General features: G+C 50.7%; 2 protein-coding genes across 2 annotated transcripts; one reads left to right on the top strand and one right to left on the bottom strand.

Annotated features, from left to right (window-relative positions):
* Window positions 1–491: 491 nt before the first annotated feature.
* Window positions 492–1,373, top strand: FNDC11 (fibronectin type III domain containing 11). The gene has a single exon (XM_074157567.1). It carries the CDS (start codon window positions 492–494, stop codon window positions 1,371–1,373), a length of 882 nt encoding a protein of 293 aa, XP_074013668.1.
* Window positions 1,374–5,823: 4,450 nt separating this feature from the next.
* On the bottom strand, window positions 5,824–23,767 carry HELZ2 (helicase with zinc finger 2). Its single transcript, XM_074157361.1, has 19 exons — window positions 22,767–23,767; window positions 22,476–22,659; window positions 21,972–22,079; window positions 20,799–21,322; window positions 19,795–20,427; window positions 17,935–18,718; window positions 17,281–17,356; window positions 12,412–15,925; window positions 11,483–11,568; window positions 10,958–11,089; window positions 10,559–10,723; window positions 10,151–10,292; window positions 9,562–9,678; window positions 8,784–8,976; window positions 8,082–8,216; window positions 7,608–7,826; window positions 7,211–7,367; window positions 6,594–6,761; window positions 5,824–5,948 (listed from the first exon to the last, which is right to left on the bottom strand). The coding sequence occupies exons 1-19, from the start codon at window positions 23,765–23,767 to the stop codon at window positions 5,824–5,826; spliced, it is 8,463 nt and encodes a 2,820-aa protein (XP_074013462.1).
* Window positions 23,768–23,984: the final 217 nt, after the last annotated feature.

The following is a 23,984-nucleotide window of genomic DNA, read 5'->3' as shown; positions in this document are numbered from 1 at the left end:
TGGCTTAGAAGATGGGTCTCAAACCTCAACAGCCTGGCAAATTACACAGAGAGAAAAACAGACATCTCCAGAGATGTAGAAGAATGGAAAGAAATTGCTTACAGGAGTACAAAAGGCATCTAATTAGAATGAAACAGAAGATAATAAGATAGGGAGACATTTTGGCAGAGTATATCAGGGAATAATTCCTGACAGTGAATCTATTAAGCAGAGGTAGAACCTCTTAAGGGGGAGTAGCAGGAGACCAGTTGTTTGGAATATATAACAGACTATACAAGACTTTAGAAACCATACAACTAGAAAGGGAAATTCCTCTGGAGCTACACCTAATCCAACAGTTCTTTCCCATCTATACGTTTATAAGCTAAGCTTTATCATTAAGAGAGGAGAAAAGAGTCACAGCCATGATTATTCTCCCTCACAGCTGGTTTTCCTTTGGTTGTTAATGTTATTATTGCTGCTTTCTTACAGAGCAACTGAGCTTCAGAATCATGGCTGAGACTAGGAATGAGTTTGAAACCAGTTTGGAGAGCGCTGGGCACAGCAGAGAAGACAATGACAGCTGGGAGCAATATTTGGAAAGGAGAAACCTTGTTTTGCATTTCCTGCACTCCGACCTGAGCCTCTGCAACCTCCAGCACCACCGGAACAACGCTGAGCTCCTGCAGAAGTGTTACTTTTACTTGGAGATTGAGCCCAAACACATGAACGTGAGAGACCAGAACCATGTGGTGCATTGCACCGACATCTTGCAACTCATAGACCCCATCCGATTGGAGAGGATGAGGAAGGTGGGGAAAAACCAGACTGAAATCCAGCTGGTTCTTTTAACCGAGCTGTTAGAACAGCTGGAACAAGGCCGGGAGGAGCTGAGCTGTTTTGTAGAGACCTGGGACGTGACAACTTTCCTCTCCAGGTGGGACTTGATTTTGCAGAGACTGTCCGAGCTCTCCCAGTCTGTGAAAAATCTCCATTCCTTGCAAGTGCCAGGAAAGCTCTACGTCAAGCACCGTTTGGTCTTGTATGCAGGTCTCAGAGGTGCCGGACTCCCCGACGTTAGGGTTTCTCTCTATACCAAGAGGCCGCTGTTTTTTGATCGAAACGAATCGGTTGCATACAAGGACTGGGCCAAGCTCAAGTGGTACACCGAAGACCAGGAGTCACAACTTGAAGAATGCGAATTGCTCACAAAATTACTGACGAACGGGAGTCAGCCTGGATACAGTAGGCTTCAGCAAGTCACCTCCAACACCTGCGTAGTCCAGAACCTGCAGCCTGGCAGTTCCTACGAATTCACAATTAGAAGGGCACACACTGCAACCCTTGTCTTTGCAAAGTGGCACGATAGCATTACGTTGAAGACAAAAGAATAAGGCTCTTGGGAAGATGTGGACAGCAGCCCCCAGGCACCAGAAGGATGAGGTAGCACACAAGAACATTTTCCTCATTTTAGCTATTTGGAGAAAAAAAAAAAAAAAAAAAAGAATGAGAAAAATTAAAGGTAAACCTTGTTTTCAAACATTTTGCGTAAAACAGAACTCGTTCTGTTTTCAACAGCGATTTTGCAAGAGCCTTCCCCATATCTTGCCAGGTTCACAGTAACCCATTCCAAATTTCTCACACCAAATAACACCCTTCGGCAGCATTCAGGACTCAGTGCTCACTTCCCACTGCCAGATCTCACAGGCGGGAGAAGCTCGAAGCAGGAGGCAATCTTGCAGGTCACCTTGGATGCAAAGCACAGGAGATAGAAGCATCTCCATCATCCAGTGCTTTCCGTCCACCAAAAGATGCCCAGTGCCACCTTCTCGCAATTCTGTTTGGTTTGGGTTTTTTTACCCCAAGTTATTATTTTTTCCCCCCACATCCTTCTTCCAAAACACCCGAACTGAATCCTCAGCTCTTCAAGTCACCCACACTAAAATATCTCCATCTCTGGTTCCTCTCACCCTCTACACCCTCTGCCTCATAGGTAGATGTAAGCATGATTTCATGCCCGCCCCTCTACAGTGCATTAAAAGATCACTGATTAAAAAACCACCACCACCAAAACCAACCAGAAACACCCCCCTCCAAACCCCCAAGCCCCCACAACAAACAGCGAAGGGTAATACATCCACACGACCAATCTGTGGAAAACTATCTTTTCTGCCATGTACTGCAGTTAATGCTCATTTTCTTCTTTTACCATTTGGCTCAGTCCCCAAGCAGAGTCTAGTCAATCCACCACATAAACAGAACCTTTTAGTAATAAAATTTATTATTTAAATAAATTCAAATCATTTTTACAATTATGGCTTAAATATCAAAAAAGGAATGTTGAGGTTCATTCTTACAAACGGTAGAAGCAGGTAGAAATATTTGTATCCAAAACATCATTTGAGGTTTGCTGCAAGTCACAGACATACAAAAGATAAAAACCTGCCACATTTAAAGTTCCTTAATTTACACTTCATGACACTTAACATTTCATTTCTATTTAAAAAAAACAAACAAACAAACAACAATTTATTGCAGTAAATTGATCATCCTACACAGATCTGCCCGAATCCTCAAAACCAGTCCAGTGGGCTTCTCCTTTGCCAGCTGGAGCCAAGGAGAGGTTTCCCAGTTCTGGATGTCCCTAATCTCACTGCCAGTTGGAGCAGGATGCGGGGCGATGGCTGCAACCCCATGGACCATCACAGGCTGACCACCCCTGGCTCACCACTCGCTGCCTGCACAGGTTCCCCTTGTCCAACTTGGGCTCAAGCTCTACCTGGTGCTGAGGAAATGAAGTGATCCTGTTGGATGAACCAACAAGTTCTTACGACGACGCTCTTTTGTCTGTGAGCTGCAGAAAAGGTAGAGCCTGTGATGGGACAGATACCCCTGCGCACCACAGAATCACAGAATCGTTTTGGTTGGAAGAGACCTTGAAGATCGCCACGTCCAACCGTTAATCCAACACCGTCAAGTTACCACCAAACCATGTCCCTCAGCACTACATCTACGTGTCTTTTAAACGCCTCCAGGGATGGCGTCTCCACCACTTCCCTGGGCAGCCTGTTCCAACGCTTGACAACCCTTTCACTGAAGATTTTTTTCCTAATATCCAATCTGAACCTCCCCTGACGCAACTCGAGGCCATTTCCTCTTGTCCTATCACCTGTAACTTGGGAGAAGAGACTGACACCATGGTGCCAGCGGTTTTCTACTGGAATCACCAAAGGTTTGGTGGTTTTGTTTTTTATAAGTATTTTAAGAATATGTGTTTGAACACAAAATTCTTTCAAAAGTAAACTCAAAGCTCTGTGTGCAAACGAAACCAGACAGCTTTGAACTTTTTCTCTCTATTAATTTCTATGAGTCTCTCTATACATGAGCACAAGGACAAGAACGCGATATTCAGCTGGCACTAACAGTCTATAAAAAGTTTCATTAAGTGCACTTTCTGCTTTCCCTGACTATTGCAGCTGCATGACCAGCTCTACAGCTACCTGCGCACAGCCCCAGAGTCCAGCCCGGCTGTTACTGCTGCTGGGGTGCTCCACGGCAGCATTTTCTAAACACCAGTTACAAAATGCATCTTCAAAGATAAAAAAAAATAAATATATATATTGTCTTGCAACACAGAGGTGACCAAGCACAGCATTTCAGCCCAGGCTTTACCCTCCAAGGAGTTGCAGTAAGCATTTTTTTCCCCCCGCTGAGGGCACTTTGTGAGGCGTCTTTCTTGGTCTACACAAACACACGGCCAAACCCCACACAGGAGCACTGGACTAAGCCACTACACTTGGGGTGAGTCTCCTCATTTGTGTTACATGTAATGAAATAACCAGCAAAAAAAAACACCAAACAAAACAAACAAAAAAAAACCAAACAAAAGAACAAACAGGGAAGAGACTCTTCACTTACATTAGATCATGAAAATGAGACCCACTGGTTCTAAAGGGACCAAAAATGATGCTGGCACCGTGCTAAAGTATTTATCCCAACAGTTCCAGCACCTTTTGCAATTCTCCGCATCATCTTGGAGACATATCATTGCATTTCAGTAGTCCACAAAATGCTTCCCATACACATTGCAATAATATTTGCAAAATCTCTTAAGATTCCAGCCAGGATGACTTCAAAGAGGAACAATGAACTTTACATCCTACCAGCTTTTACCAAGCATCTTTAGAACCAGCAGGAGGTACTTCCTACAAGCTTTTGTCCCTTACGGAATCACCAGCCATATGCCCATTATTACAATTCAGTAAGACAAGACCAAGCCAGGGTGGTCTCTAACATACAGATCAAACCCACCAAATACAGACGTGCAGGAAAATACTTTAAAATAAGCAAGAGAAGAACAAAATTCCTCCATAGGTTCTTAAGTCTAACACAGTCATGAGAAGAAACACAGCGCTAAAAAAAGACTTCTCCAGACACAACGCTTTCTTATTGCACATTCTTCCACACTGGAAAGAGCCATGCTGCATTTTCAGTTGCAAACACAGGACAGAATTCATCCCTGCCATAGCGCTGTGAAGTCACGAGGACCCTTCGCTTACGCCAAGGAGGACTCGTGTCCCAGCACAGCAGAGATTTGTTGCAAAACCACCGTGATTGCATCCTGGCTCCATCCCACGTGAACATTTATTTAGAGACAGCCGAGTGTGTGGTCCTGGGGAGAGCTGAGGCAGGCACTTCATACATTCAGAATTGAAATGAGATAAAAAGACACCCTCCCTCAAAACTACCATTGCTCCAAAAAGCAGCTCCATGATTCGGCAGAGAGCACCGCTTCCCCCCATACGTCTGCATCAGCCATACATTACTGGGCAAAAGCAGCCTTCTCTAGTGAATCACAGCTTCCAGTTCACAGCAGTTTGGCTACTTAAAATAAAATAAAAAAAAAAATACATTATACACATATATGCTGTGGTACATTTATCATATTTCCATCACCGCTCTTAAAAACTCAGGCCATAAGACTGTGAAACAAATTCACTGAGTTAAAAAGTTAATAAATTAGAAGCAGCTTTAAAAAACATACAGGGTAGGAAAGGGAGGCTCTTACAGGAGGAGATTTCAAATAAAACTCACAACAGTTTAAAATACGCTGACAATTTCCAATGTTTCCTGGTAGGAGGGGTCCTCGCTTTTCATTAACCTTATGCTGGTGAGGACAACCCCCTTTGTACAAAGAACAAATGAATCTATTTACAAAATCAACTTGGCCTTGGCTCTGTGATATTTACACGGAGAACAGCGATTTGGCTAGACAAAGAGTGGTACGTGGTTCTCTCTTTGCCTTCTTCCTTCATTTAAAAAAAAACCAAAACAACAACAATGAAAATTGGCTTTCTGCTTTGAGGAATGAGAAGCCTTAAAAATTCCCTGGCCTTGGTTTTAAAACGAGTGGTAGTGCTCAGAAGCTTTGGTCCTCTGGGGCAAATCACAGCTTGCCGTAGGGCTCTGCTGCTCCCCCCTCGATGAATGGACTGAGTCTTTGGTCCCCAAAGCGCAGCTGGGCTGGCAGATAGGATGGGGGCTCCACTGAGCGTCTTACAGTTAAAAAAATAGTATCATCAATTAAGTCACACACCCATCCATCCCTTTCCAATGATTTTTGGTTTGCTAGAGCTGAAAGTTCCTGTCCGAGGTCGCACTGATTAAAAAAAAAAACAAAAAACCCCATGATGCCAAAGCACACACTGAAGCTGAGCTGTCACTGTGCAGGGGAAGATGCTGGCTCCATGGGTCATTAAATAATGGAAAGATTGCGTCCTTCCCAAGGCACACATAACGCAGTTCAGGTAGAGAGGGAGGAGCTCAACGAGGTACGACCCATCCTCATCGGTGGATGGCTGAAGTCCTCCTGATAAAAATCCCCTGGGCTGCAGTATAGCAGTTGCGCTGTCTGTAATGCTGAAGAATTCTCCTCCATAAAGGGTTGCACTCCAGCAGGTACCGGTTCCCTGTTGGCACGGGGATGGGGACAGTGGGTTAGTGGCCAGAAGAGGTTCGGATGATACCATCACAGACCGGTCACGGAAACTTCTGCTTAACATTTCTAGCCTAAGGGTGCTGGGTAACTTCAGGCAGAGCTCTCTGAAATCCCAGCTCCCTTTACAGTGCTGTCATATCCGCGAGCAGCTTCCCTACACATCATAGACTGATTCGGAGGAAAACAAGCAGCCACGTTCTGTTAGGAGAGAGCTCTATCATGCAAGTGATGGAAACAAGGTGGTCTGAACCAGAGGGTGAGAAAAACTAATTATACATGCTGGAAACGAGCCATGCAGGATCTCTGCTTTGTGCAGATTGCCCAGTTTCAAAACCACAGACAGCCTAAGGGCAGAAGAATTAGCCCAGAGAAGCTGTGGCTGCCCCATCCCTGGAGGGGTTCAAGGTCAGGCTGGATGGGGATTTGAGCCACCTGGTCTGGTGGGAGGTGTCCCTGCCCAGGGCAGGGGGTTGGAACTTGATGATCTTTAAGGTCCCTTCCAACCCAAACCATTCTATGAAGAATAAAGCCATTGGTTGTACTAGTTTGGATCCCCACCCCTTTAACCAAGCATCCTGGTCCCTTGCAGGGCTGCGCACGCTCCCAGGAGACTCACCTACAATGCAGAGTCCTTCCTGAGCTCGCGTGATGCCAACATTGACCTGGTTTGGGTCGGTAACAAACCCCAGGTACTTCTTCTGCCAGCTCTTTGTGGGCTTCTTATCAATCTCTGATCGAGGGCAGGAGCGTACAGTCGACAGGATCACGTATCTCCACTCACTTCCTAGAAAGCAGAATTGAAACAGATTTTTTTTAGAAGGAAGCATCTGGCCTCCTCTCCACCCCACAAGACACTCATTTCTCTACAACAAGACCCACAAAACTGCAGCCACCATCTGGGTTTCTCTAGCTTTGGAGGCCATAGGACCTCTGGTCATTGCTCTCCAAAAAGTATGTGTTCCAAAGAGTATGGCAGTTCTTTAACATCCCCTTCAGATGTGCTCCATCTTCCTGTCTTCATAAGTCTCACCATGCCTGGGCACTCCAGAGTTTTCCAAAGGATTTGTTCCAATGACAAATCACCCAGAAATCTGGCCCAGGGATGCGTCCTCCATAGCTGAAATGACCCCGGTGTAGGATTTGCTCAAAGACTGTCTCTGTGATAAGCTTGATTCAGTTCTCGGGAACACAGGAGAGAACAGAACCAACCCTCCCCTCTCCTGCTAGCCTCACCTTGACTCTTCATGATGGTGCAGACGGTCACTCCACGGATGCCCTCCTTCAGGAGGCCTTTGCTGATCTCGGACACCTGGGCGTTGTAGGGGCTCAGGATGGCGATGCTCTCCGGCCGGATGGTGCCATCTAGTGTCAGCTGCTTTGCCATCCTCACCTGGGGAGACCAGGGTCCTGCTCACTTGGGAGTGGTGGCCAGAGGGAACCAGTCCTGCAGCACCCTCTGGCCAAGAGCATCATCGGGTGCCCCAGACCCAAGAAGACACCAGGCAGATACTGCACCCCACAGATCTTTGCCCTATATCATGACTTATCATCTCCTCCACGATCCCCAAAGTCACCCAGCACAACACCTTCCCCTTTTACATCTCCAGCAATTCCCCAGGACCCTCCTCACCGCCTGCTCCGCTTCTTCCAGGTTAGCTTTGGAGTTCTCGTTTCCTTCCTCGGTAGAAATCATGAGGCTCTGCTCCTTCCCCTCCACATGCCCAAAGATGATAGGGCAGCAGCCGTTATCTTTGTGGTAGAAGACACTGGGTTTACGAAGAAGCTGAGGGCACGTTTTCAGCCGCGTGTTATAAAACTCCTGGGATGGGAACTCGCAAATGCCTTTGTGCTGGTAGAGAAAAGGGGAGGAACTGAGGTGAACAAAACCCAAGGAACTTCTCAACCTGCAGCATCTTTTTGGGTAGGCTTCACCCGCAATGCCACTGTGCTACAGCTGGCACCGGGCGAGGGCATTATTCATTACTCTAGGAAGGGAAAGCACTAATGGAGAATATCTGTTTCCCAGTGGCTTGAGGCAATGAGGCAAGCCTTGACAGCAGCATTCTCTGTGACAGAGAAAAGACAATCCACTTGAGGGCCTCACCATGCGGTACTGCGTATCCAGCATCCATGCCTGGTTCCGGTAGCGCTCAAAGAGAGACGTCTCCATGCCAAGACTCTTGCAGAAGTCATTGTTGACCACAGGCCGCAGCTGTTTGTGATCCCCAAGCAAAACAACCTGGAACCAAGAGTAGACACCTCAGCTATGAGGGTTGTGGCACTGGTGAAGGCATTCAGCTCTTTGAAAGTCTATTTGCACACAGACATTCGATGCTCCTTATTTCTGTTACGGTTACAGCAACCTCAATCAAGGACCATGGTGGGCCTTATATAAAGATCCTGACCCAGATAACGCGTGAAGTCTCGTTCTCTTCTGATAGGACCCATCATGTAGTAAGTCTGTTGAGATCTGCTCTGTGCTTCTTGTCACGTTAATACTTTTTACCTGGGTCAGCTTTATGTGATATGAACAGATAATGCACAGCTCGTGCATCTCATGAGAATACTTACGTACTGCACGTACCTCTCTGTGCCTCGAGATTTTAATTACAGTTAGTAGAGTTATACCCCAAAGGAAACAACTCCCTGAAGGCTGAAACATTGATGCACCATCATAGATGCTACCAAGAACAACCTTAAAACCTGGTAAAACTTGGAAGAGCAGCATGGTAAGGGGTGGAAGACATACAGAGGTCCGAGAGCCCTGAGCAGGCCTCCTAGAGACACGTCTTTGGAAGGGACTTACCTTCTCAGCACGGCAGTGGCTGACCAAGGGGATGAGGGTCTCGGGCTCCGTGGACATGGCACACTCGTCGATGATTACCTGCCTGACATTGAGCTGCTCCAGGCAGCTGGCAGATGCAGCGGAGCACGTGCACAGGATGACATCGTGCATTTCCAGTTCATATGCACGAGCATCCACCAACTGATTTTTGTACCTGGTGGTCAATGCAGAAGACATCAGGTTATGGATAACGGAAACATCTCCAGGTTCCTCATGCAGGAACCAAGCAGAGGCTGCACTTTCCCAAATGCTTATGGCTCCATCTCCCTCCCCAGGATGAGCTGGTGTTCCCAGAAAAGGGCTTAGGAGGGACACTGTAGGAAATGCACTGTGTCCTGAACTCAACAGGGCAGGGGCTCAGGGTGGAGGATGAAAGTGCCACACACACATAATATGACTTTTTGGTCCAGAAGGACAACAGCAGCAGAGCAGAAGCGATGCTGATGCTCTGCACTGTACCACTAACCCTGAGCTAATCACTTTTGATCATCATTCCAAACACAGTTTATTAATCCATCCTGATTTTTTACGCCTAGTCCTTTGCCTTGCACGAGACAGGACAAATCCGCTGACTTTCATGCAGTCTACGAGTCTGTGTCACCTGAGACCTAACAACTATAGCCCAGATCTCTTCTCACAGGGGAAGGAGATTGCTACACCACGCTCCTTCGGGCAGCACTTCGGAGGTGGCACGTGGCCAAAAGTCAGTCATCTCTCACCAGGGTCTCTTTCTACTCACTTCTTTGTTTCTTCTTCTGTTATCTGCTCTCCTTTCCTCATCCGAGCATCAAAGTTACAGATCTCCTGCCAGAAAGGGTTGGGCGGCCGCCGGATGCGATGATGCAGGATTATTTCGCTGAATAAAGAGTCAATATATGAATATTTTTCCCCTCACAGACCCAAGTGCTCTCTTGCACAGGGAAGCACGTAACATCTCTCTACGTGGAGAAACTCCATTAGCTAAAGAAGTCACAGCCAGACTGTTCCATCTTTACAGACCTAACGCTTAGCTCACCCTCGAGGACACAAAATACAACCACCCTTTCTTTAGCAGTTGCAAGCAGGAATGAAGTTGGAGACACTTAGAGCAGTTCAAGAGAGGGATGAAAATATCTAGGGTGTTTTCAGCAACCTGCGTTTCCTGACTGGGTGCTACGTTGGACTACACACCTTCACTTGAAAAAAATTAAGTCCAAAGCAGGCTAATAGTGCTGCTGCTCCACAGTAGCGGAGTGGAAACTGCATTTACTTCGGTTTGTTCAGCTTTACCGGTGCAGAAAACATCTCCCCCCAGTGCTCTTGGAGCCTGTGGGGCCACGCAGTCCTACCTGAGTTCACGCTTTGGTTTTGAATCCCGCAAGGCTTTGCGGTAGAGGTGCCGGTTGCTCCCCGGGTATGGGAATTCCATCGTTTCAATGGCCTCACCGTAAACCCTCAGTGGTTTCAGGTTCTTCATCTTCAGCAGCATCTCTGGGGAAGGAGAACAGTTCAGCTCAGGCAGCACCAGGCACCAGCAATGCTGAGAAAGCTCATGGCCTGTAAGGTGCCCAGAGTTTGCCGTGAACTTGCCTCTTCTCCCCACCCCTTGCTCATCAACCCAACCTTCACCGGTCCTCGCCCTGCAGTGAGGGATCTTCTGTAAGGACCAGCCCCACTTTCTGCCCATCCTGCTCACGGCCACATGGCCTCCCTCCCACCAGTATGAACCACTTCAGGGGCTTAAAACTGATAGTTACCAGCAACAACATCGACAGACTTGTTGGATGGGCCACAGTACAAGATGCACTTTCTCCCCTTGGGCTTTTCGTCAGAGGGTGGTGTTTGCTCCTTCTCGACATTCTCCTCATTCAGCTTATGGAACCAGTACACAATGTGAGTTCCAACAACGGTTTTCCCTGTGCCTAGAAAAACGAGGAGGTTGCTGAGAACACTTGAACCATGACACTCATGCTCTAGACCAGCATCCATGAAATAAAATCAAAAACTGAGGGGACTGCCTTGAACAGCCGTGGGTGACGCCAACCCACGCTACCGTCTCCTGTCTCACCAAGGGTCCTCTGGAAAGCAGCAGATTAGTTCTAACCTGCCTTTCATAACAAAGTAGGCGTGTACTTGTGCCGTCCCCAAAGCCTTACCTGGTGGGCCTTGGATGAGCGTGAAGGATTTTCTCAGAGCCATTAGGATAGCTTCATTCTGACTCTGGTTAAGCTTCCTGTGGCTGCCGGGGAGATCAAAGGATTTTTGCTGCAGGATTTTGGACGTCATCACTGTTACGGCAAAGTCAAGAAAACCAAGTTTAAAGAAGGTTACTGAAGGTGGCACAGAAGGGATTCAATAGGAGGATGCGGTAGGTACCAAGAAACCGTGGCCCATTTACAAGACCACCTAAAAGTACTCCTTGTCCTGTGCCAAGATGTTCTGCTCATGAGCCTTCTTATGCGGGTCCTGGGGATTAAAACATCACCCGTGCCACTCTCCAGCAGGGCATCCCGTATTACCTTCACTCTGCCAGGCTAGCAGCTCCTCTCCTCCCCTTGGCAAGGGAACCTTCTGGTCCGGGAGCATAACCCCTATGGCAAGGGCCCACGGAAGCTGCCAGGGCACCTGCCCGGCCAGAAGCAAGTAGCCACAAGGTAAGAAAGGTGGATCTTTGCACCTACCTTTTTTAGGAGGTTCATGGCCAAGGGCGATGCTTTTCACAAGCTCAGAGGCATACTTCAGCTTCCAAATTGCCTTTTCTTTCCGTCTGACAGAGGGAAAAATAAGAATGAATGGAATGTAGCTTAAAATAGCAAAAATTGTAATACAGCTTTGTACAACTGTCTTGTTTATTCTTTCTCCCTGCTTTCGGTGTTGCATTAAATCCACAAAGAACTTAAACCAAAACAACTCTTATTCTGCTCTTTTGCATCTGGGACTATTTCCCAACTGTCTGAAGAGCTGAGCCTGCAAAGATGTTGAGAGCGAGAAGCACAGCTTCTGTCCCAACTCCATTTTATTATGGCCCGCCCCATTTTATTGGATTAACTTCCAATTTTTTTTTCTCCTAAAATTCACAATACAAAAGGAAGAACATTCTGCCCTGAAAAAGCCACAGCAGTCGTAGGTGCGTAGCAGCCCACGCTGTGTACAAAGAAGGGCAAACTAGACATCAGCTCCACTTTAATAAGAGCAGATCTTGCTTCACAGCAAGAACAAAGGGGAACGATTGGGAAATCAGGGAGCACTTCTGCTAAGCAAACCCTGATCCAGTGCTTCACGCTGCCTTTTAGGACACATATTGCAGCAATCCCACAACATAAGAAACAGATGCCCGGGGAAATTTCAGCACCAGCACCTTTCCCCATCTCCCCATTCCCGAGGTCAACCAGAAGAGCAAGAGGCCGCCTGGAAAACAGATCTGAGAAATGCTGCCACCCCCACCAAACACCAACAGCCCAACAGCATGGCCAGGCGGAGCTGGGCAAAGATAGATTTTTCAGGGGATGCACCAGCGAGCAAAGCCCGTTTGGGTGCAGCAAAGGAGTCCCATGGGAAGCCATTGGTCTACACGGACACGCTAACCTGAGCCCGACCGCTAAGCACTTACACATCTGGCAGCATCTTTGGTATGATCTCCACCGTGAACCGGGCAGAGGCGTATGAGATTTCCACGGGGATGTTCTCCATAGACATATAGTGGATGTAAAAGTTCATAATGCGCTCACTAGTCCTGTCTGACTTCTCATTGTCACTGAACTCTTCAGTGATCCCGTGAGCCACCCAGGTATAGGTATCTGGATCAACCATAAGTTTGCTTTCTGACCTGTCCTTGTTAATAAAAGTCAGATTCTGGAGGCCATGGCTAAGGCAATCCTCATCACTTTGAAAGTTCTCAAGCTTCAGCCCACCTAAGCGAATGCACAAGTAACAGTGGTTGAAGTCCACTTCAACAGAGCACTCCTCCAAAAATTTTTTGTTTAGGATGAAACTCCCTTGCAGCTGTCCTTTGCTCGTCCTTTGCTTTGCCCAGGTTATTTTGACATCATGGAGGACAATCGAGTCGTTTTCGGCCACCGCACACGAAGCAGACTCCATGGCGCTCATCGGCATCCACACCTTGTTATACTCCGTTGCGTGCTTGTACTTGTCTTTGGACTGCAGGGTGGCGTAGGCAGAGAAGCAATCAATAGGCTTTTCCATGTGCTGCAGGCAGATGTCGAAACCCGGCGTCACGCACCAGAGCTGCACGAACGGCACCAGGAAGCCCCGGTAGACGTCGGTGGTGAGCTGGAACTGCAGCGCATCGCCGGCACTCAGCTCCAGGAAGATCTCCATGTAGTGTGAGCACGGGCTCTTCCTTACCCAGCCCATGTGCCGCTGGTACAGGTCCTTGCTCTTCTGAAGGAGGGAGGCCGCGGTCTCAAACTCCTCCCTCCTGATGGCTGCTAGCACCTCTTGCCAAGTCTGGGTGCCAAAGAAGGTGACACTGAGGTCACGGAGAGGTCCTTCCCGCAGGTTGTGCTCCTTCATCATCTCCACAGAGTACACCCTCCTCTTCCACGTCAGCCTGATGGTGCTCCGCTCCTGGATGAACATGGGCTGCTCTATCAGCTGAAGAGACCTGTAGTTAATTATCTGGGGATCTGGAAGACTCTCTTTGTTCAGTGGAAACAGGACTTTAAAATACTTTTTCATCCCTTCAATATCCACTACAAAGGCCATCTTCTGCAGGACCTGGCCCTTCAGCTGGGTGGCCATCTGCAGGGAGCGGCCTTTCTTCTCGTACGTCACCGCCTGTGAATTCTTCTTGTTGAAGTCATGACAGAGAAACTCAATGTCTTCTGCAGAATAGATGATGGGCTTCTTGCGGAGCACACAATGAAGGTGCCGCTGGACCACGACATCCATGTACCGGCGGATGGGGGAGGAAGCCCAGGTGTACGAGTCAACGTGCAGGGAGTAATGGCCTGCTTTTGACTGGACAGTGGAGTTGGAGCGACTGAAATAGGAGCGGCTGAGCAGTCTCCTGAACTCCAGGGCCACAGGGGCCAGCTTTGGGTGGATGTCATCAGTAACAATAAGGTCTAGCATCTTGTGGAAGTCACGGGCATTAGCAGCTGACTGCAGGTGCTCCCAGATGGGGGCCAGGAGACTGAACACCACATTGTTAGAGGAGTCTTGGCCAGGAGGCACCTCTCCCAGGTGGTGCGAGAGATGGATGGACAAAGGAAGGATGTGGCTGTATTTGTTTTTCATGCCTGATAACTGTTGAGGGCTTGGCTCGCACTGACACCGGAGAGGAGTGACATTTCGGGTGCCCTCCTGGTTGGTGAGGAACTCTGCCACAAAACTGTTGAACATGATCATTAACTCTTCTATCATCTGATGGGACCCCCTTTTACCCGGGGAGCTTTCCTCGTCCATCCGGTCGTAGAAACAGTCCTCCTGCAGCCGAAACTTCCGATGGATCCTGGAGAAGTGGTAAGCCACAGCTATGCAGTCCTCCACGGTATCGAAACGAAGGGCCCCTGCCGCTCCCCTGTAGTGGTCCTTAATGCAGAGCTCTGCCTCTTCATAGGACAGCTGCCTGTCCGAGCGGATCACAGAGATGGTGAAGACTTCCTTCAACATCACATCAGTCTTCTTCTCCACGGTGACAAACAAGGAGATCACCCGACGGTCTTTCTGCGGTAGGAGGCTGCAGACATCTTGGCTAATGTGGGGTGGGAACATGCACAGAGGCTCCTGGTTGGGAGGGTAGTAGGTGACACCCCGCTTCTTTGCTTCCAGGTCCAAGGCACTGCCTTTGGGAATGACGCCAGCCACGTCTGCAATGTGGATCCCAATCTCATAGTGATGCCCAAGATCCCTAACGCTGATAGCATCGTCCAAATCCCTGGCACCTTGGGGGTCGACAGTGAAGGTCAGGTAACTCCGACAGTCGTTCAGCTTTTCCTTGGTGAGGTTTAGTTTGCTGCTGGAAGTGTATTTGGCCGATTCCTTGGTGACAGCAGCTGGGTATTTCTTCTCCAAACCATACTCCAAGGCAAGGATCTTTAAGCCTTCTTCCAAAGTCAATGCCGCATGCAGAATCTCCGTAATTATCCCCAAAGGGTAGTAAAACCCTTCCCGCCAGGAGATAACCTGGACGCAGAAGAGCTGGCATCTTCTCGTCTCCTGGCTGATCTTCTCGCAGCTGACCACTTTGTACTTCCCATTGACAAGCCTGCGGATGGGAATGACGTTGGGTTTCTCTTTCAGCCCTGGGACAAATATTTTGGTGACAGTGCGATCAATGGGTATCATCACCCGGGGATCAAATTCATCCATCATGCAGATGAAGGTCCGTTCTCTCTCAGCACGCTTTAAGATGCCCACCACCTTCCCCTGGGGGCGGTGGCTGCTGCCGTCAGCTGTGCTGTTCTGCAGGATTTCCACGAGCACCTCGTCCCCGGTGAAGGCCGTCCCGCAGTGAACTCTGCCTTTGATCTGAATGGTCATGGCAGGGGAGTCGTTGAGGGTGAAGGCAGAAGCTCTGTCGAACCCTTCTTTGATCAGCTCACACCTCTTGTACATTTTGGGATGCATGCGCAGATACTCCTGCATCATCCGAGAAGAGAAGCTGATGTATTCCTGCCTGTCTTTCTGCAGGTTTGAAGCCTCAGTCTTTACGTTCAGCAGCCCTTCTTCGGACACCGTCACCAGCACGTTCTTGCTCTCATCTAAGAGCTCCTGGAGGATGGGATCATCAGGATTCATGCTCTCATCCTCAGAGCTCCAGGAATCCGTGTCGCTGTCCTCCTCATCCCTCTCTGGGCTCCTCCTGCTCCAGCTCTCCTTGTCGCACGCAGCTTGTTTGATCTGGGCCATCGTCAGGTTCTCTGGGAAGATGCTCCCCTTCTCGATGCACTGCTGGATGAAGCGCTTCCATACCTTGCTGCACTGGCCGTGGGAGCACAAGGCCACCGCATCCCCCACCGCAATCACCAGCGACTGAGCCCGGGTCATGATGGTGTTGAGCACTCTGGCTTCATTGAAGAACTCGAGGTGGTGGGAGGCTGAAATGCGCAAGCTCTCACTGGTGTGGACGGTGCTGATGATGATGACCCGGAACTCCCGCCCTGCACCGGAGAGGACAAGGGAGAAGTCACTCACGGGAACCCAACGGGGAAGACCCTGTCTGGCTGCCACCCGGCGCTCTGCCTGTGTTACGTGGCCATGGGCTGATGTAACCTTGCTTGACTGAGTCTCAGGAGTCGCCTGATGTGAATAAAGCGGCTCTTGGGGATCACAAGGGTCTCTAGGCATGAAACAGGGTGGACAGACACCACGAGGCCACCACCACTCACGCGCCACGGAGTGTGGAGACAGAGGAGAAAGGCCGGGCACCGGACCAGTGCAGCCACGAGCGCCCGTAGAGCAGCCCTGCGTGCTCAGTGCCACCAGCAGTCCCCGCCAGCCACTCCTCTCAAACACGGATAGTTTTCTGTGAAGCCTAAATTCCTTGTGGAACTGAGGGGTCTCGCAGGAACAAGAGCAGTGACCGTTCGCAAGAATCCCTCTCCCCTCAAGGACAGCTCTGCTGATCGCACAACAAATAACAAACAGCCAGAGGCACCCTGGTGATTTCAGAGCTGGGAAGAGACTGCAAGGAAAGGGTGTGGAGATCAGAAACACACCCCAGGGGTCAGTTATTCTCACCATGAGGAGGTCCCAGCTGCACAATAAAAAAAAATAAAAAATAATAAAAACGTGGATGAGTCATAAACTAAGTCCTTGAGGATAAAACCAGCCCTGTCCCTCTCTCGTCATCCAGAGCAGCAGACTCCTCCTCTAGTGAGCTGTTCTGTGATTTTTTTGCTGCGACTGGTACCCACAGGCCATCCTGGTTTCAATTCCCTTCTATCGCTAGCCTCCCCCACTGGTATTTGAGGCTCTCACATGATTCACACACGCTCAAGTCCCCGGGATCGCACTTACAGGGTTTTCACCCTCCTACAAAGCACCGTCCCGTACATCTGAAACGAGCTGACAGTTGGGTGCAGATTTAATTCAGTGTGAAATCTTATTCACTAAGGAAAGGACAAAAATCGAAGAGTTTACCCACCAGAAGGGGATGGCAATCAGCCAAAGGATTTCCAGGCACTCCCTCCTAATCAGCGCTGGGTGGGCTGTGGCCACTCGCTGCAGCGGTGGCAGAGCTATGGGGAAGGGCAGGGGATGCCTGACAGCATCGCACTCACCCTCCCAGAGAGGCATTTTGCCCCAAGATCAGCCAGTATTTTGCATTTTAGCAAGGAGGACAATGCTAAGATGCTGGAAAGACCTTTACTAATGCTTCCCCCTGCCCATTGCACAATGGCTGTAGCTGCTATAGACTCTCCTGTCCACCAACACGACCGTGAAAGTTCTCCCTAGCGCACAGAAGGCCTCAAAACACAGCTAGGAACGACCTACTGTTACACAAAACACAAACCTGGCAAGTTTTCATAGTTTTCTACCACCACATCTTGTAGCTGCTTTTTCCTCAGCTCTTGTCTTGTTGCAGAAACCTGGTAAGAAAGAGAGAGGCAAAACTGAGGAAGTGGTTGAGTCACCATCCCTGGAAGTATTTTAAAAGACGTGTAGGTGTAGTGATGACGGACATGGTTTAGTGGTAACTTGGCAGTGTTGGGTTAACGGTTAGATTTGATGACCTTAAACTTCCAACCAAAACGATTCTAAGCTTCAGCTCAGAAACGCCCCCCACCCAACACCGAGGTCCCTCACCCTTCTCAGCTGCAGGTTCCCCAAGAAAGTTACTCGATAGCAGCCACATGTCCTGGGCTGACTTCAGCCAGTGCTCCCAGTCTGCCCTGAGTTAAGCTGCCTAGAGGAGGCTGAAAGAAACCAACTAAACCATCCCACCATGAGGCGTTGCTGCTCCAACCACCCATGACGTACTACCCAAATGGAGGGTGCCTCAAAAAACCACTGGTGGCATGCAAGACCCCAGATTCCTTATTTTTACTAGCCCAAGAGACAGGTTTATCATCAGTAGAGTCCAGCATTTATTAAAGAGTGTTTAGACAGTGGTCAGCAGGGCATGCATAGCCCCTTCAGGAGAGGAACACGGGGTTCTTCTACATACCTGCATCCCATGGGAGACCACACAGATCCTCTTCAGATCTCGGACACCCCACTCATCTGGCCACCTCTGATATATCTCCTTCACTTTCTCAATCACTTGTACTATCTCGGAGGCGTTGTGCCAAGAAATCATGGCCATATCCCTTTCAGCCACGCCGGACACGTGGCAGAACACCAGCGGGTAGATTTCGGGATGGGGTGGGATGTTCCCACTGGCTTGGATAGCGTTGCCTTTGCCAATGTAGAAGTGCTTGGAGACAAACTCAATTATGCCCGCAGTGGAACGATAATTCTCATTGAAGATGATCCTGCTCCTCGTGGCCACTTCATGCCTCTCTTTCTGGTAAAACTGAAAAAGTCGGTTTAAAAGGGTGTGATCGGCAGATTGTCCATCCCCAACAGAGAACAGCTTTGGGGTTATCTGCATGTGGTCCCCAGCGAGGACAATCCGGGTCTGAAAAGTGGCGTAGGAGAGCGGAACCAAAGCTTCGCACTCCAGCATCTGAGCAGCCTCGTCAATCATGATGTGGGTGAAGTAGCCTGGGGCAACCTTCAAGTTCTTGGATAACATGGAGGTGGTAATAATGATGCGGTGCCTGTCGATCTCCGCCTGCGTGGGGTGGCGGAAGGAGCGCTGGTCTGGCGAGAGGCAGCAGTACATCTGAGTGATGGGGTCCGTCAGGTTGATGGGACGGTCAGTGGATATAATCCTCAAGGGAACAGCCCACGGATGCCTGTTGGTCACGTAGTTATGGAAATACTCCCGGATGTAGATGTCAGCAGCACTGGAGGAGAATAAAAGGGGGAACCATCAAGGAATTGCAAGTGCTGTTCCCAAATGCTGTGACCATCATCCCAATGCGCTACCTGACCATTCACAAACACACTCCCAAACTCTCCCCCAGCTTTGGCTGACGAGGCACTCGTCACAGGAGATATTCACACATGCCAAAGAAGCTGGTGTTTACGCAGCCACCAATTCCAAGCCCATTTTGAGAGTACGGTTTAAAAACAGGAGTTGCTACTCGAGACCAGGGCATCTCTCGATGCTGGTATGGAAAAATGCAACGTGCCCAACAAAAAAAATAAAATAAAATAAAATAAAATAAAATAAAATAAAAAAATCGGTGGCCCTGCTGCTCTCCAGGGCTGAGTCACACAGACCTCTCCTCTGACAGAGAACCATCCCCAGCCCGGGCAGGCAATACGAGATCTGCAGAAGAAGCTTCCATGCGAGCAGACAGCCCGAAACAGGCTAAGATTAGCAGTCACCCATCTATTATACATTAAAAACGAAGGCAGTAACAGCCTGCAGGATCGGATGTGGACACTCCATTCAGCGTAACTGCTCTAATTTTAACAATCTTGGCCTGGTTTCTCTGAAGGCAGATTCAGTGGCAGTCAGACCACATCTGCATTTCTCCTTTCCCAAACTCTCCCTGGTAAAGTCAAAAAATTGGCATGTGCACGGAACACAATAGTCTTCAAGGGTGAGTAGAGCACAATATTATCCCAGTAAGGTCAGGCAACGGCTTTCCACTTCTTCCAGTACACAGTAAAGGCTAAAAAGAACAGTTAGTTCATCCCCATTTTATAATGAGGTAGGAATATGCTGCCTTTTCCACAAAGACTTCCACCCATGTCTGGCTTCTTCCTAGCAGGAAGTGCCAGAGCAGTTTAAGACATATTAAATAAAAATGAATTTATTGAAACAAGTAATTGAAACGCACACTAAGAAGAGGGCAACTCAGCTCTGTCTCATACACACCGGCTCCCTCTCATCCCACCAGGCAAGTGATGGACGAGCTTGCTTGGACCCGGCCCACAACTCTGGTTCCCTCTTTCCTCACCCCCTGCTAACCTGTTGGTGTGAGTGCAGATCAGCACCCGTGTGTTGGGCTGCCTGAGGATCTCTATGGTGGCCATGGCCAAGGTGAATGTCTTCCCTGTGCCAAAAGGCCCGTAGATGAGAAGAGGTGGGACCTGTCGGCTGGTGGTTCCCTGGCCTGTGATGAAGGAGATGGCTAGTTTCTGCTTGCTGTTCCCTTTCTGTGGTGACGCAGGAGAGTAGGGGATGGAGCAACTGGCGACATCTGGTAGGACCAGCTTCTCATCCAACAGGCGGTCCACAGCCTGGTGCCACTGCCGGAACAGCAGCTGGTCAATTTGGAACTGGATCTCCACCTTGTGGGAGGTGTTTGCCTTGAAGTTCAGCTCTGAGCAGCATCTCTTTGGTATCTGTAGCCAGATGGTCTTCTCCGTGATGGCTTTATGCTCCACAGTAACCTCGTAAACCCGATTGTCTACAGGTGGGTCAAGTGCCAGGAAAGCAGTGGGCACAGACCTGCTCAGCAGATACCCCTCGTCTGTGTCCGGCGAGAGGTTGTAGGGTGTAGGCACTTCAGCAAACAGCTCACCAGAGAGGGCACACTTCATCCCCACGGAGAGGCTTTGCAGCATGGGGGTCAGCGAGATGACGACTCGCAGGTTGAGTCTGAAAGGAGGAGACACCCGAATGAAGAGCAGAGAAGGGGCCCATCAGTTCATCAGCCACCGCCCTCCCTGCCGCAGACAGGGGGGATTGCCATCTACACCAAGAGAGGGTCTGCTGGCCCCCTGAGCACACGGAGACAGAAGCTGTGCTTCTAGCTAATCCATGGCCGCAGGACAAGACCCAGCCCTTCCCCTCCTATCGCTGCCCAGCAAGCCATCTCTCTTGGCAGGTTTCCATTTTTCTGGGAAGGCGTCCCAGAACCCAACCCACAAGGGACAGAGACATGAGTAGCAGCACAGCCCCAAGGGTTAGCAATGAACCCGTGGTCCACAGCGAGGTGGAACCCCTCTGGCTCCACACCTGGCACTTACTTGGCAATCAGAGCCTGTTCGGCTTCTTCCTCACAGAAGAGGAAGCTGTGCATCCTCTCGCGATAGTTGAGACGGGTGATGGGAACAGTTGCACCACCCTCGTGTTGGTAGTCTAGTGCGAGAGTAGGAGGTTTGTACTTGGCCAGCAGATCCACATCTTCACCGGTCCTTGGCACGCTGGGAACAATAATCCGGTTGCCTCTATCCCACCGCATGAAGTTGACGGGGCGGCTGCTCTCCCTGCTGCTGGGGACGTGCTGGGGGACCTCCCGCCGGCCCACCTTCACCTTGATCTTCTGTATGAGGACGGGGCGTCTGCCGAAGTCGAACACCACCCACTGCTCAAAGATGCCCAGCGCGCAGCACTCCATGCAGACCTCCACCAGCGCGGTGGGTGGGGAGGAAAGCAGGGTGACCACCTGCTCCCCTCGAATGTAGTTGAGGCCCCGGGAAATCCCATTCCCCGAGAGGTAGAAGTTGACTCCAGGTTCCCGCTTCAGTAGTGCCACGTGCTGCAGAGGCATCTGCCAGTTGAGGAGAAGACAGGGACATGGTGAGGGCAGCCCACAGGAAGCCCACGGAAAGAGTCCAGGAGCTGATGAGGTCCTCCCAGCAGCATTTCCTACCGAAAGCTGCTGCAGGAACCAAGTGCCATGCTGGACCTACAGCGCACTTGAAATTCTCCTTAAAGGAGCTTATTTCTCATGCAACCCCACAGCAATTATTTTAAGGTCTTAAAGAACCTCAGGTTTCGGTTTTATAGCAATTGAGCCAGTCTGCTGTAAACAGGAAATCTCCTACCTTGGAGAGGACAATTAGACCCAGGTTCTTGCCCCCAACACCCAGAAAATCCTGGGCAGGAAAGCAGCTGAACCTTGTTATTTGTGATGGTACATGGGAGGTCCTGAGGACAGCCAGGTTTGCCCCAGCCCCACTGCACAAGAGACATGGTGGCTGCACCCTTCACGCATGGCCCCAGCTCAGGCATCACCTGAGCTGCTCCCAAATACCCAAGACACGTCCTCATTTGGACATTCCAAAATCCCTATCCTTCTGCCCCTTCCAGAAATAATAATTAAAAACCAAACAAAAAAACCCAAAGGACCAGGACCGTGCAGAGCAGCAGGCACTGCCAGTAGCTCGCAGCCTCCTGCTGAGCAGAGCTGGGCTCACCTGGGAGCAGACTCTGAAATTCCACCGGTATTTCATCCTCCTGTCCTCCGACTGCACGTGCAAGGGCTGCTCACATACAACTCTCACGCCTTCCACGTGCTCAGCCATCTGTGGGGGAGACACGAGAGGAACGGGACTGAAGGCAACATCCCAGAGATACATTGCAGGGTCCTCTTCATCCTTTGCCTTTACACTGCACCCTCCCGAGAGGGGACCATCAGTAAATCCTAGTGCTCAGTCCTCACCCACCACTGCTCAGCGTCCCCATGCAGCAGCCTTGGGAAACGAAAGGACGCACGGCACAGCCGTGTGGTTGGGAACCCTGAGCAGGCTTTTGGGTTGCCATCTTGAAAGGGGTGAAGGAAAGGGGATACAACATCCCTTTCTGCATCACCGTTAGATAGGTGAGCGGTGCCCTCCGTTCCCAAGCTCTTACAAAGAAGCTTCTTGTGATATGCCAGGCTCTGGTGGACAAACGCTCCCGCCCCACCAGCCACAACTCACAATCAACACCTCGTTGGAGCACATCCGATACTCGGCAATGAGCCGGTCCTGGTAGGACAAGAGCCCTTCCTTCAGTGCTTGCTTCTTCTTCTTCATGGCAACTTTCACCCTCTGGATCCACTCCTGCAGCTCCTCGGTGGAATGCGCCTTGGTGCAGCTCTTCCCCATTTCACACACCTCCCCTCTGTCGGGAGAGAGGTGTCCCATGGTGGCATGGGGGTCCACAGGGAGCTGGTGGCTGCCTGCTGCCCCTGCCCTCTTCCCCACCACACCGGGTGGATGCCTCCTTACCTGCTACACAGCGAGAACTTGGTCAGCCCGAGTGGTGGTGCGCGGTGGACCCACTGGACAGAGGTGTCAGCTGAGAGCATCTGCACGTGCTCCACAGAGGAGCAGTGGCTCTCGAAGCTCTCCTGCGAGCTGAAGGTCACCAGGCAGAGCCGGCAGTAGAAGTGCACGGGTGCGGGCGCCGCCGGCTCGCCGTTGGCCACACAGGTGCCGGTGGCCGGCAGCAGGTCGGAGCGAATCAAGCCGCGCTCCCTCTCAGCCTCCCAGATGGCCATCTCCACGTCGCTGTGTGCGTACCGGCAGCGCTGCGGGCTGTGCTTGCAGGGCTGGCTCCTGGAGACGAACCTGCAGTAGCTGAAGGTGGACATGAACTCGGGGCAGGGCCGGATGGCGGTGTACTGCTGCTTCCTCCGGCTGTCCGACACCACGTGCACCAGGAGAGGGTCCCAGCTTTGGTGGGACTCGCAGAGCTGCCCTTGCCCACCCTCCGAGATGCGCTGGGGGCAGCCGAAGAAGCAACGCTTGCAAATCTCCTGGAAGCGCCCCCCGAATTCGCTGGCAATCTCGCTGGCGGCGCTGGCCGCCGGGTGGTTGGGGGCGGCGGGGTGACCCCCCAGCTGTGCCTGCAGCACTGCTGCCTTCAGCCGGCACCGCTCCAGCTGATGCTCCCTCTCGAAATTCCAGACCATGGCCTCCTCCGGGCTCCAGGCGAAGGTGCATTGGTTCTTGTGCTTGCTGCAGCCCAGCCCCACCGTGTAGTACCTACAGACGGCGTAGCGGGCCGGGGTGGGGAAGCCCGGCCGCCTGGACACTTTCCTCCAGGCCGTGGTCCGGCGGCTGCGGAAACGGGCCAGGAGGATCTCGTACATGCATTTGTGCTCCACTTCTCGCAGCTGGTAGGTGATCTCGTTCTCCCTCACGCTGCACTTGGAGCAGACCAGGCGCAGCTCCAGCTGCTGCTGGAGGTTGCCCAGCGGCACCGCCGGGCCATTCGCCGTCGGCATCCTCAGCGATGGGCTTGAGCGGAGCAAAAATTAACGGTGGGAAGTTCCTACAAGGCGATGCCCGGGGGAGGAGGTGCCATGGAGCAGCTGTGTCCTAGCTCGCTATGTACCTGCCGGCCATTGGTGCGAGTTCACAAAGCCTGACAAAGAAACAAGGAACAAGCGACTTAGCAGGAAACATCAGCCGGTCCCTGGCTGGACACACGCCGAGGCACCG

This window comes from Numenius arquata, chromosome 12 (assembly GCF_964106895.1).
Source record: "Numenius arquata chromosome 12, bNumArq3.hap1.1, whole genome shotgun sequence".
NCBI classification, from domain to species: Eukaryota; Metazoa; Chordata; class Aves; order Charadriiformes; family Scolopacidae; genus Numenius; species Numenius arquata.
The sequence above is the reverse complement of the archived record's forward strand: the minus strand, read 5'-3'. Positions and strand labels throughout refer to the sequence as shown.